The sequence below is a fragment of the Globicephala melas genome, chromosome 3 (assembly GCF_963455315.2).
Source record: "Globicephala melas chromosome 3, mGloMel1.2, whole genome shotgun sequence".
Classification (NCBI taxonomy): Eukaryota; Metazoa; Chordata; class Mammalia; order Artiodactyla; family Delphinidae; genus Globicephala; species Globicephala melas.
The window spans coordinates 157465659-157480764 of NC_083316.1; the positions used below are offsets into that span (position 1 = coordinate 157465659).

The 15106-nt window shown below is 43.6% G+C and overlaps 1 protein-coding gene across 1 annotated transcript; it reads left to right on the forward strand.

Annotated features, from left to right (window-relative positions):
- The first annotated feature begins 9817 nt into the window (after positions 1–9817).
- On the forward strand, positions 9818–10751 carry OR1I1 (olfactory receptor family 1 subfamily I member 1). The gene is given in 5 exon segments (XM_030880436.2): positions 9818–10077; positions 10079–10203; positions 10206–10381; positions 10384–10603; positions 10606–10751. Coding segments are annotated over 5 exon segments (927 nt in total).
- Positions 10752–15106: the final 4355 nt, after the last annotated feature.

The window sequence follows — 15106 nt, forward strand, 5'->3', positions numbered from 1 at the left end:
CTTATAAGTGTATATCCAACAGAAATGTGTACATATATTCATTAAATGGGATGCGCTGGATGTGCATAGTTCCATAGCTCATAATCTCAAAAAAACACTAGAAACTACCCAAAGGTCCATCAATAATAGATTGGATACATGAGCTGTGGTATATTCACACAATGGAATACTAGAGAGCATATGTCCTCAATGGGAGTAATCTTTTACCTCCACGAGGGCAAAAATTAACTTGGGGGGAATAAAAAATATACAGATATATATATACAATATAGATATAAATAGAGATAGGTGGTTAAATAAATAGAGTATATCTGTGATATTAAATTTCATGGAGGGGCAATTAGGAAAATTGTGTAAAATGGCTTCTTGGTGGGGGGCACTAATGAAAAAAGGATTGAAAAATAAAGTGATAAGATTGAAGATCTACAGACATATGCAAAAAAAGCTGAATCTCCCATAAAAGAAGAATGAAATATTGTCATTTGCAGCTACATGTGTGAACCTAGAGATTATCATACTGAGTGAAGTAAGTCAAAGAAAGACAAATACTATATGATGCCACTTATATGTGGAATCTAAAAAGTAATGCAAGTGAATTTATCTACAAAACACAAACAGACTCACAGACACAGAAAACAAACATATGGTTACCTAAGAGGAAAGGGAGGAGGGTTAGATTAGGAGTGTGGGATTAACAGATACACACCACTATATATAAAATAGATAAACAACAAGGACGTACTGTATAGCACAGGGAACGATATTCAATATGTTGTAATAACCTATAGTGGAAAAGAATGTGAAATATATAGATATATATATCTATATCTGAGTCACTCTGCTGTACACCTAAAACTAACACAATATTGTAAATCAACTATACTTCAATTTTTATTTTTTTTAAGATTTTTTTGATGTAGACCATTTTTAAAGTCTCTATTAAATTTGTTACAATGTTGCTTCTGCCTTATATTTTGCTTTTTTCGTTGCCAGGCATGTGGGATCCTAGCCCCACCACCAGGGAATCAAACCCACATCCCCTGCATTGGAAGGTGAAGTCTTAACCACTGGACCATCAGGGAAGTCCTAATACTTCCATTTTTGAAAAGCTGAATCTCACAAACACAATGTTGACTGAATGAAGCCAGACACAAAGGAGAGTATACTGTGCGATTCCACTCATATAAAGTTCCCCAAACAGGTAAAGTTCATCTATAATGTTCTATACCAAAAGAATGTCTGGGGAAGCCAGAGGCAGAGTGATGATAATAAAAGAAGCTGGAGAAGGAATTCAGGGGCAGGGAGCTGGTCACATTGTTTTCCTTGATCAGGGCCCAATTGCATTGGTGCGTTCAGTGAGTGAAAATTCATTGACCTACGCACATGATTTGTGCTCTTTTCTGCATGTAGCTTATTCTGCGATTCAAAGTCTCTGAAGAGAAAACCAAAAATGAGTTTGTTCCATATGAACCGACATGGAAAGATGACTCAGACATAAAATTAAGTGAACGAAGCAGGTTATAGAACAATTTGGTAGAATGAGCCAACATATGTAACAGCTACGACTGTGTACGTCAGTGCAGAAGTGGAGATTTGGAGAAAAACTGCCCAGTCTTGTGCCTGAATAATCTCAAAAACAAAAGAACTGGGGGAAGGGGAAGGTTCCAGTTTTCAAAAGCTTGTTATTGTGGTAAAATATACAAAACATAAAATTTATTATTTTAACCATTTTTAAGTGTCTACTTCAGTGGCATTAATACATTCACATTGTTGTGCAACCATCACTACCATCCATCTAGAGAACTTTGTAATCTCCCCAAACTGAAACTGTATCCATTAAACACTAACTCCCCATTCCTCCTCCTCCAGCCCCTGGCACCCACCATGCTACTTTCTTTCTCTATGAATGTCAATATTCTAGACACCTCATATAAGCAGGATCATGCAATATTTGTCCTTTCGTGCCTGGCTTGTTTCACTTAGCATAATGTCCTTTAAGTTCATCCATGTTGTAGCATATGTCAGAATTTCCCTCCTTTTTAAGGCTGAATAATATTCCATTGTATAGATATACCACATTTTTTACCCATTCATCCATCACTGGACATTTGAGTTGTTTCCACCTTTGGGCTATTGTGAATAATGCTACCGTGAACACCAGCGTGCAAACATCTGTTCGAGTCCCTGTTTTCAATTCTACTGTGTATATACCCAGAAGTGGAATGGCTGGATCAAATGGTAATTCTGTTCACTTTTTTGAGGAGCTACCATACTGTTTTCCACAGTAACTAGAGCATTTGGGGGGAATGTTCCAGTTTTGTTGAATAATTTCGGTATTGTTTGAATATTCCAATCCTAGGTACAAGCTCAATAGATATGAAAGCATACATCTACACAAAAACTTGTATGCAAATGTTTATAGCAACATGATTCATAATGGCCAAAAAGTGGAAACCACCCAAACACCCATTAATGTATGGATGGTTGAACAAAATGAGGTATATCTATAGAATGGAATATAATTCAACCATAAAAAGGAAGGACACGCTGATAAATGCTACAACATGGATGAACCTTTAAAACATTATGCCAAGTGAAAGAAGCCAAAACAAAAGATACATATTGTATGATTTCATTTATATGAAATGTCCTGAACAGGGAAATTTACAGAAACAAAAAGTAGAGAAATAGTTTCCTAGGGTTGGGATATAGGAGGTTGGGGGAGAGCGAAATTCAGGGCAATAATTAAAGGGTACAAGGTTTCTCTTTGAGGTGATAAAAATGTCCTAAAATTGACTGTGGTGGTGGTTGCACAACTCTGTGACTATAGTATAATCTATTGAATTGTACACTTTAAACAAGTGAATTGTATGGTATGGGAATTACATCTCATTAAAGCTGTTAACATAAAATAAGGGTACTATGCTAAGTGAAATAAGTCAGACAGAGAAAGACAAATACTGTATGAAATCACTTACATGTAGAATCTAAAAAATAGCACAAACAAAAAAGATGCAGACTCACAAATATAGAGAACAAACTAATGATTACCAGCGGTGAGAGGGAGCAGGCAATATAGGTATGGGAGAAAGGAGGTACAAACTATTGGATGTAAGATGGGGCAAGATGGGAATAAAGACACAGAACTACTAGAGAATGGACTTGAGGCTATGGGGAGGGGGAAGGGTAAGCTGGGACAAAGCGAGCGAGAGGCATGGACATATATATACTACCAAACGTAAGGTAGATAGCTAGTGGGAAGCAGCCACATAGCACAGGGAGATCTGCTCTGTGCTTTGTGACCACCTAGAGGGGTGGGATAGGGAGGGTGGGACGGAGGGAGACGCAAGAGGGAAGAGATATGGGAACATATGTATATATATAACTGATTCACTTTGTTGTAAAGCAGAAACTAACACACCATTGTAAAGCAATGATACTCCAATAAAGATGTTTAAAAAAAAAATGCCAAAAAGGCAAAAAAAAAAAAAAAAAAGCCATACTCTTTGTACATCATCAAAAAAAAAAAAAAAAAAAAAAAGCCAGCTGGGTTACTTACAAGACAGAAACAGACTCACAGCCTTAGGGAATGAACTTATGGTTACCAGAGAGAGGATGGCGGGGAGAGAAAATTAGGGAGTTTGGGATTGACATGTACACACTGCTATATAGCACAGGGAACTCTGTTCAATGTTCTGTAATAATCTAAATGGGGAAAGAATTTGAAAAAGATACATATATAGATACATATATATGTATAACTGAATCACTTTGCTGTACACCTGAAACTAACACAACATTGATAATCAACTATGCTCCAATATAAAATAAGAATTTTTTTAAAAAGCCAGTTGGGGAGAAGGTAAAAATAGAAGGATTCCAGGAGGTAGAGAGGCCTACTGGAGAAACAGAAATGAAAGTCATAACATGGACACCCCAACACCAAAAAATAAAGCCCACCAACAATTCGAACACTGTGTGACAGAGAAAGAGAAATATGGTATGATATCGCTTACACGCTGAATCTAAAAAGAAATGATACAAATGAACTTATTTACAAAACAGAAACAGGGACTTCCCTGGTGACACAGCGGTTAAGAATCTGCCTGCCAGTGCAGGGGACACGGGTTCAATCCCTGGTCCGGGAAGATCCCACGTGCCACGGAGCAACTAAGCCCGTGCACCACAACTACTGAGCCCACACACCTAGAGCCTGTGCTCTGCAATGACAGAAGCCCTCAATGAGAAGCACACGCACCACAACGAAGAATGGCCCCCACTCGCAGCAACTAGAGAAAGCCCATGCACAGCATCAAAGACCCAACACAGCCAAAAATAAATAAAATAATAAAAAATAAATAAATTTATAAAAAAGAAAATAGACTTACAGACGTAGAGAACAAATTTATGGTTATCGGGGGGAAGGGTGGGGGGAAGAAATAGATTGGGAGTTTGGGATTGACATGTACACACTGCTAAATTTAAAATGGATAACAAACAAGGACCTACTGTACAGCACAGGGAACTCTGCTCGATATTATGTAACAACCTAAATGGGAAAAGAATTTGAAAAAGAATAGATACATGTATATGCTTAACTGAAGCACTTTGCTATACACCTGAAACTAACACAACATTGTTAATCAACTATGCTCCAATATAAAATAAAAAGTTTAAAACAAATACAGGGAAAAAAACTATTCAAACACTGTGAGTCTGTTTCTGTTTCACAGGTAAGTTCATTTATATCATTTTTTTTAGATTCCACATATAAGTGATATCATATGATATTTGTCTTTCTCTGTCTGACTTACTTCACTTGGTATGATAATCTCTAGGTCCATCTATGTTGCTGCAAATGGCATTTCATTCTTTTTTTTTTTACTGCATTGGGTCTTTGTTGCTGTGCGGGGGCTTTCTGTAGTTGCGGTGAGCCGGGGCTACTCTTCGTTGCGGTGCACAGGCGTCTCATTGCGGTGGCTACTCTTGTTGCGGAGCACGGGCTCTAGGCGCCCAGCCTTCAGTAGTTGTGTCACGTGGGCTCAGTAGCTGTGGCTCGCGGGCTCCAGAGCGCAGGCTCAGTAGTCGTGGCGCACAGGCTTAGGTGCTCCGCGGCATGTGGGATCTTCCCCGACCAGGGATCGAACCCATGTCCCCTGCATTGGTAGGTGGATTCTTAACCACTGTGCCACCAGGGAAGCCCCTCATTCTTTTTTATAACTGAGTAATTTACCATATGACTGAGCAAGTATATGCCGCTCCTGGGCATATATCTAGAGAGAACCATAATTTGTAAAGGTACATGCATCCCATTGCAGCACTATTGCAGCACTATTTACAGTAGCCAGGACATGGAAGCAACCTAAATGTCCATCGACAGAGGAATGGATAAGGAAGATGTGGTACATATATACAGTGGAATATTATAATTTAAAAACTGGCCTTGGTAAGCCTTACACCAGGTCAGTGAAGACCGATCCTTTCCTGTGACTGACAAGAAGTTATTTTCACAAGGGCGTGCTTTGAAACCCCAGTGCCAAGCACAACACATGACCTATGGTCAAGGTATCTTTGATACACTTATTTATGTGACATATATTTATTGATTATTTACTACTTCCCAGGAGCTTTCATTGGTGAAACTAACAGTATAAAGTCCCTTTCCTTGAGGAGTTTCCATCATGATGGAATGAGTGAAAGGACATGGATTCAGGCATCTGAGCATCCTGGGGAGGGGCTTGGACCTCCAGACCACGCTGCCTGAGAACTGTAATGAGGCTCATTCCGGGCTGAGAGGGGACACTAGGGGGTATCTAGTGAGAGTGAATCCCTAGTGATGTCTCCACCTTGTCACCCACTCCGTCATCCCAAAGCACACGTACCCCAGAGAACAGGTCACAAGTGGCAAGAATACAAACCAAATAATTAGCATCTTCTTTCTTAACAAGAAGACACGTGACTGAAACGCCCAAGAGCCCCCAAACTCTAAACACCCTGCTGTGTCCCTGGCTCCCTGTTCACAACCACAGCTGGGGTGGGAACACATGATTCCCCTCAGCCCCCATAGACATCAGACTCGCCCCAGCCGTCACAGCTGAGTGCTCTCCTCATGCCATTCCTGGTGGCTTAGCACTGACCTCAGGATCCTCTGGGAGCCAGTGAAGAAGGAGTATGCCAAGACCATACTCTTGGTAATACCATCCTGGTAAGTCAGTGAAGGATGGAGAAGGGGAGTGAGCTGGATGGGACTGGGGAGGAGGAATTTCCTATTTCCCTTCCTGGATGGAGAGAGAAGGAGAGAGAGGAGAGAGAGAGAGAGAGAGAGAGAGAGAGAGGGAGAGAAGAGACTGAGACCAATTCTATACCCTCTGAGTGGAAAGGAGGTACAGAGGGCAAGCTCTCTGTAGCTAGTCATGTGGAGAAAAAGCATTTAGGGTCTGTGGTAGGGGGACACCAAAAACCACCTTTCTCCAATGTGGTGGTTCTCCAAGTGTGGTCCTGGGCCAGCAGCAGCAGTGTCCCCTGAGAACTTCCTAGAAATGTTGATTCTCAAGCCCAATCCCAGACACTCCGAGGCATGGGCACAGCTATAGGTGTTTTCTCCGGCCCCCTATGTGACACTGATGTACACTCAAAGCTGAGAACCACTGCCCTAGCGCAACCAAGGACTTCATGTCAACAAACAAAGACAGTTGCAAATGTGTTTCCAGGAAGGGATTCACAGTAATGTATGCATCCCGGAGAAATCCGAGCATCACCCTACAAAAGCCTCAAACCCAACTCTAAAAATCCTTGCAAAGTAACTAAGTCTCTGCTGGAGACCTCTTGAGTTTACCAAGGAAGAGCTCGTGCTGCTCACCTTCCTGAAGCCCCCCTTTCACCACCTCTTCACCTCCAATGGTCCTGTTGCTCAGAGTAGGTATTTGCATCTCTTCCTTGTTCTTGAAACACCTTGGGGTCACCTGTCACCTTTCTTATACAGACTGACCTATATATTGTGTTCTCCCATTTACTTCAGTAAACCTTAAATCTTTACAGAGACCAATGTTCTTGGAAGGCAGGTAAGAATCTAAAACACTTGTCATTGAAGAGGTTAACCTAGAACATGTTGACAGCACAGAGTTTATCTTTGAAACACCGCTGCATATAGGGTGTGAGTGGCCATACTCAGAAGCAGTGGAGTTTGAGAGAGTGAAAATAAATCTCACTTGAAATAACAGCCCAAGTACCTGCAGGCTTAGTGCCCCTAGCACCTCTTTCAGCCCCAGTCTTCTCTCTTCTTCTTCTTCTTTTTTTTTTTTTGGCTGCACCACGTGGCATATTGAATCTTTGTTCCCCACCAGGGATCGAACCCGTGCCCCTGCAGTGGAAGCGTGGAGTCTGGACCACCAGGAAAGTCCCAGCCCCAGTGCTCTCTTTTTCTTTTAATTTATTCATTTATGGCTGCGTTGGCTCTTCCTGGCTGCATGCGTGCTTTCTCTAGTTGCAGTGAGCAGGGGGCTACTCTTCGTTGCGGTGCGCTGGCTTCTGATTGCGGTGGCTTCTCTTGTTGCAGAGCCTGGGCTCTAGGCACACAGGTTTCAGTAGTTGTGGCTCGCGGGCTCTAGAGCGCAGGCTCAGTAGTGGTAGCGCACGGGCTTAGTTGCTCCACGGCATGTGGGATCTTCCCGGACCAGGGATCAAACCCACGTCCCCTGCTTTGGCAGGCAGATTCTTAACCACTGCACCATCTGGGAAGCCCCCCAGCCCCAGTGCTCTTATCGTCAGTTGTGGTCAACACCATCTCCCTCTCAGGGTTGTTGTGAAACCCGCACATTAAAAATTGTGGCTCCTTAGAAGGCGCAACACTTTATAAACATTGTCATTAAATGCCTCTGATGTGTTCTTGTCAGCAATTGGTTTTAAGACCTGGGGACCTAACCAGGTAAGAAATGAGGTAAGCAAAGGGAAATCCTCTCGTGGCTGGAAAGAGACAATATTAAGGTTTCACAAGGACCTGGTGAATCATGCCAGGTTGATTTTTTTTCTATATCATCTGTGTATCATAGAGACATGTATATGTACATGTATATAGAGACAGTGCCTATAACCTAACACGTTCTCTATGAATGTTCATTAACTTAAAGGAAGGATAAATATACCCACTGGGAAATGGAGACTTAGAAAGGCAAATGCAACTGGCTTTGGTGGTCTTGTATGAATGCAACAAAGATTTGCTTTCTCTGGACTTTTGCTATGAAGCCTCTAAGTCCCAATAAATAATGGGGACTTTCCAAATAGATGGGGAGATAAAACTAGGATCAAATCCATTAGCAACTGAAAATGGGTGAATGAGAATAGTATCAAACATGCCTATGTGTTTGCATTTCTTTAAACCTTGTTCTCTTGTGTTCATTCCTTTAGTCGATATTTTCTTATCAGTTCATGTCAGCATGTTATTTTACAAACTCGCTTTTCTGCATCATATTAACTCCAGGAATATACATAGAGCACATTCTGCTTTCCATCAAGTAGGCATTTGATCACACCTTTCTCGTTGTTATGGAAACAGCTTATCTTTGAATAGTCCGTGCTGGGCCTGGGACTTTTTATTTTGAATAAGATTTTTGAACAGCTGTTTGACATGATATACACAACAGTGTATATTTTACTGAGGGTGCAAAACTGTTTCATTTGGCAGTGACAGTTTGTCTAGAACATAGGAAAATATAAAATTTCTTGTCCTGCGAAGCTACTGCTGAGAGCAAATATACTTCCAAAACGCCATGAGCTTTAAATCTCCAGAGATTCTCTTCTTACTGTGAAAGCTCTCTTTAAAACTTCTATTTATGGTCTTCCCTGGTGGTGCAGTGGTTAAGAATCCGCCTGCCGATGCAGGGGATGTGGGTTCGTGCCCCGGTCCAGGAAGATCCCACATGCTGAGGAGCAAGTAAGCCTTTGCGCCACAACTACTGAGCCTGTGCTCTAGAACCCACGAGCCACAACTACTGAGCCCGCGTGCCACAACTACTGAAGCCCACGCACCTAGACCCCGTGCTCCACAACAAGAGAAGCTACTTCAATGAGAAGCACATGCACCGCAATGAAGAGTAGCCCCCACTCGCCACAACTGGAGAAAATCCGCACGCAGCAACGAAGAGCAAACACAGCCAAAAATAAATAAATAAAAATAATAAAACTTCCACTTAACCAGCTCTCTGGGTTCACCCAACATCTCTGTTTCCCCTGAAAATATACTGAATGCTGTCCCAGTATGCTGAATTCTTGAAGCCAGAGGGCTACTCACTAGCCAGCTGAAACATTCCTGCTCAGTTGAGTTATTTTAAATAATCCCCAACCTGATTGTGCTGATTGTAGTTGCTGCTGCAATTATATTGCTTAAATACTACCATATAAATTAACAAACTACAAGAGAAAGGAGGAAGGAAGGAAGGAAGGAAGGAAGGAAAGAAGGAAGGAAGGAAGGGAGGAGGAAGGAAGGAAGGAGGAAGGAAGGAAGGAAAGAAGGAAGGAAGGAAAGAAGGAAGGAAGGAAGGAGGAAGGAAGGAAGGAGGAAGGAAGGAAGGAAAGAAGGAAGGAAGGAAAGAAGGAAGGAAGGAAGGAGGAAGGAAGGAAGGAAGGAAGGAGGAAGGAGGAAGAACATGGATGGTTTTGTGTGGGGAAACAGAAATCCACAGAAGGGAGCTGTAAGGATTCCATGGGTTTTCACAGAACCTACGGGTCTGTAGGGAGCTGAGACTGGAACTCCATCTCTGACTCCCAGCTTTATGTCGCTTCCCTCTCCCCTTTTATCTTTCACAGTAGACACAGACTGTCCATGGAACCAGAAAACTGAACAGCAGTCTCAGAATTCCTCCTCCTGGGACTCTTGGAAAAATCAGAGCATCAGATCTTCCTCTGGGCTGCTCCTCTCATGTACCTGGTCAGCGTCTTTGGAAACCTGCTCATCGTCCTGGCCAACATCACAGACACCCACCTCCACACACCCATGTACTTCTTCCTCTCCAACCTGTCCCTGGTCGACGTCTTCTTGTCTTCCACCACCGTCCCCAAGATGCTGGTGAACCTCTGGACACAGCCAAGCCATCCCCTCTGTATGCCTTGCCCAGATGCATGCCTTCCACCTGTTCGGGACCATAGACAGCTTCCTCCTGGCCGTGATGGCCATTGATAGGTTCATGGCCATTGTCCACCCTCTGTGCTATTGGCCATCATGAGCCCCCGTGTGTGGGGGCTGCTGGTGGGGGAGCCATGGCCGATCACCAACCTCCAGTCCCTTGTGCACACCTGCCTCATGGCTCAACTGACCTTCTGTGCCAGCTCTGAAATCCCCCACTTCTTCTGAGACCTCATACCCCTGCCGAAGCTCTCCGGCTCAGACACACACACACCAACGAGCCGGTGATCTTTCCTTTCGGCATCATCTTGGGCATCAGCTCCCTTGCGTGCATCCTCTTCTCTTATACTTCCATTTTCCAAGCAGTCTTCAAGATCCTTTCTGCTCAGGTCAAATGGAAAGCCTTCTCCACTTGCAGCTCACACCTCACCGTGGTGTCACTAAACTAGGGCACCATCTTCACTGTGTACCTGCAGCCTGTATCTCCCGCTCCTCCCAGAAGGACAAGGCGCCTGCTCTGATGTGGGGGGTGGTCATCCCCATGCTGAACCCCTTTATCTACAGCCTAAGGAACAAGGACATGAAGGCAGCCCTGAGGAAGCTGGTCGGCAAAGTGGCCCCCTCTCAGTCCTAGGGCAGACTAGTTGTTCGGCACCTACCACGTTCCAGGACCACTGTTGAGTGCCTGGGACACAGGGATCCATCCCATCTCTGCCCTCAAGGCATTCAGAGTCTGGTGGGGGTTAGAGACCTGTCAATAAATAATCACAGAGCAACTTAGTAAATGTGTCATATGAGATGAACGAAGTGCTACCGGAAGGGAATGTGCATTTTCCCCATGGTTTATCTTCCCCAAAGATCAGAGTAGCAGAGAAGACTTTGGAGTAACCTTAAATTCTCTGGAGTATCAGGCTTATAGTGTTGCTACATGGATAATCCTAGTGGAATGAAAGGTTAGCTACACTCATTTTAATATTGATAAAGACAATGTGTATTAGCCACATGTATTACATCACTGTGCTTCCTAAGTGCCTTGGGGGAGGACTTTGAGAGGATCTGTTGAGATTAGCTCACTTGCTCTTGGATTCAGCAGCCACCAGCCTCAGTCTCACAGGGGGTCTTGTGGTCCTGACTTTGCATGGGGATAACTGGCATAAAAAAGCCACCCCATTCCCCGGATTGGGACATAGGAGATGCTGGCATTTGGATCATGGGTATTGTGATTCAACAGCCTGGTACTGGACCCTGGAGTCTGCATCCTTAACAAGCTCTCCAGGTGGTCCTGAAGCAGGGAGTGCGCAGAGCACGGTGGGAGGACACTGGCCCTGGATTAGCTCCAGAGTCTGTGTGTTTCCTGTGATGTCCATCACCTGACTCCAAACCCAATACAATTCTACCAGTGCTATCAGCAACCAGTGTATGGGGTGGCCGGGAACTCATGGAGAGTTAGTGGTAGGGGTTGAATTGTGTCCTCCAAAAAAGACAGGTCGATGTCTAACCTCTAGTACCTCAGAATGTGACCTTATCTGGAAATAGGGTCTTTACTGAGGTGATCCAAGTAAAATGAGGTCATTAGGGTAGGTTCTAATCCAATATGACTGGTGTCCCTATAAAAAGGGAGAATTTGGACACAGACATGCACCTAGAGAGAATACCATCTGAAGATGGAGACAGAGGTCAAGTTGACGCTTCTACAAGCCAAGGAACACCAGCGATGACCAGCAAACCACCAGCAGCTAGGGGAGAGGCAAGGAACAGACTCTCCCTCACAGTTCCCAGAAGGAACCAACTCTGCTGACAACTTTGATGTGAGTCTTCTGGCCTCTAGAACTTCAAGAGAATAAATTTCTGTTGCTTAAGCCATGCAGTCTGTGGTAATTTGCTATGGCAGCCCTAACCAACTAATACAGTTTGTTTAGGAAGGGCCAGCGTCGTGCAAAGACCAGGCCCAGATATATCATCTCAAGTCCATGACGTACCCTGTGTTCTGGTTAAGGGAGTTGCGCCACAGCTGGAGAAAAAGCTGAAGAATTCAAGCTGCGTGGATTCAATTTCTGGGTCTCAGAATAATGACGATAATGACATCGACAGCTGAGATTTATTATGTGCCCTGTACAGGGCTAAGCCCTTTATATACATTACCTCATTAAATTTTTAACAAAAACCCTACAAGGTAGGTAATATAACTCCTTATTTTGTAGATGAAGAAACTGAAGCTTGAAAAGTGAAGCTGCTAGTAAGCCATAGCGAAGATTCAGAGGACTCATCCCACAGCCCCAGGTCTTAACGACACACGATATTGTCTAGAACTCGGTGCCTAAAGCAGGGGTTTGCAAACTGCAGTCCATGGGCGAAATCCATCCAACAGCCTGTTTTTTGTATGGCCTGCAAGTTAAAAATGGTTTTTACATTTTTAAATGGTTGGTAAAAAATTTTTTTTTAATTTTTCTTTTTTTTGGCCGTGCCACACGGCATACAGGATCCCAGTTCCCGACCAGGGATCGAACCTGTGCTCATTGCAGTAAAAGCGTGGATTCTTAACCACTGGACCACCAGGAAAGTCCTGGAAATTTTTTTAAAGTAAGACTATATTGTGACAGATTGAAATTATATAAAATACAAGTTTTAGAGCACTTAAATAAAGTTTTATGGGAACACAGCAACACCCATTAGTTTATGTATCATATATGACTGTTTGCAAGCTACAAGGCAGAGTTGGGTAGTCTTCATAGAGACCCCGTGGTGTGCAAAATCTAAAATATTTACTATCTGGCCCTTTACAGAAGGATTTGCTGACCTCTTTTCTATAGAAAAAGTAAAGCCTGATACTCAAAGTTGTCCGTAAATCAGAGGCATCAATATTATTGGGAGTTTGCTAGAAATGAAGACTCAGATGTCATACCAGACCACTAAATCGTAATTTTAACAACCCCAGGGGAGTTACATGAGCCTTAATGTTTGAGGATCACTGGGATAGATGGGGGGTGGAGGGAAGCTGTAGAGATTTGGAATTTGAATAGACCATCTGTTCAGAAATATGAGTGAACCATATCTGGGGCATTTTCCATTTTTCCCTGCCCTAGACAGGGTCCTGGAGAGGATGATGGTCCAAGTCAAATGCTTTGAAAGAACTGCAGCTACAGTTGTAGTAAATGGCCATTAGGTGGCGATAGTGCCATTTCACAAAATGGATTAAAAGGGGCTCTTTTTCAGAAACACAGATCCTGGCTGTGATCTGGCCCAGTTCCACCCACCTCCGGTGTAATCATCCCCTGGGAGCGAACAGCACTTGCAACGTTCTCTTGGTGGGACAGAGCCCACAGTGAGGGGAGAGTGAGTATGCAGGGAGCTGTGGTCAGACCTCACCACAGGGATTGGACAAAGGGCAGAGGGGACAATGATAAGGGTTGAGCAGGTGTATGGGAGGGCAGGTGTTTCAGAACAAGCCTGCTGCTAAGTTATACCATGGGTTAGGGGTGAGCAAACTTTTTCTGTAAAGGACCAGAGAGTAAATATCAGCTTTATGGGACATACAGTCTCTGTTGCAATGACGACTCAGCTCTGAGGCTATAGCGAGGAAGCCACGGTAGAGAGTACATTGCGGAAGCTGCGTGGCTGAGCACCCATGAAACTTTATTGACACTGAAACTTGGATTTCGTATCATTTTACATATCACAAAATATAGTACTTTTTTTTAACCATTGCATTGAAAAATGTATTAGAGTCATCAAAATGATGCAGAAAGATTCTCAACTAATATCTACCTTCTGTGCATTCCTCTTCCCCAAATTGTAGCAATAACATATAGCATGTAGGGGGTTTCGTTTGTTTGTTTGTTTGTTTTTGCGGTACGCGGGCCTCTCACTGTTGTGGCCTCTCCCGTTGTGGAGCACAGGCTCCGGACGCGCAGGCTCAGCGGCCATGGCTCACGGGCCCAGCCGCTCCGCGGCACGTGGGATCTTCCCGGACCAGGGCACGAACCCGTGTCTCCTGCATCGGCAGGCGGACTCTCAACCACTGCGCCACCAGGGAAGCCCCGTTTGTTTGTTTTAAAGAAAGTAAAACATATTGTAGACATGGATCTGGCTGTTTGGGTTTTAGTGACAGGTATTGGTCCACTCCTTTTCTCCCCTCCCCTCCCCCACCCCAGAAACCCTCCTACACACTTGCCTCTCCTAATATGGCTGGCTACCTTGCAACAGGTGCTCCCAAACATAACAACTACCAAAATATCTTGACTACATCTCACAAAGAGGAAATCGGGAAGAAGGTTCCACCTTCTGTATCAACTGTCTAGGTTCCACGATTACAGAAAAACTAGTTAATTTGCAACCCAGAAAATCCTGTCTAAAATCTGCCGTCTAATGTGGGCTTTCTAAAATTACGTCTCACTGGACATGTTAATCCTATGGTTATCACTAAGTCTTCTCTCATGGGCACTAGGTTTGAAAGTCTTAGTTACAAAACAAAATTATCAAAAGTAGAATGAAATTTGGTTCATGAATTGTAGTCTTTGGTTTTCAACCATTTAAAAAATTTAAAAACCTTTCATAGCTCAAGAGCCAGATTTGGCCCTCAGGCCCTAGTTTGCAAAGCCTTGTATAGACGGATGGGAGTGACAAGCAGCAGGGAGACCAAAAGGGACTAAAAAGTGAGAGGTGAGGCAAGCTGAATCCCAGTATCAGAAAAGAAAGGGATAAACAAAGATGGTGCCACAGGACCTTTATATATGCTGCTCCTGTCTCTCCATTCCCACCCTGAGTTAATGCCTCCCCAGTTTTGATATTTCAATGCAAACCCCACTTTAAGGAAGCCTTCCCTCACCCACTCCCTATCCCAACTACGTCAGGTGCTCATTATCCCCTCATTCTCCTCACCATATCAATGATTTTTACATTCATTTGTGTGACTCTTTGATGAATGTTTATTTCATCCACTTAACTGTGAGCTGAGAGCCAGGGAGACATACCTCCATGGTCCACAGGGCT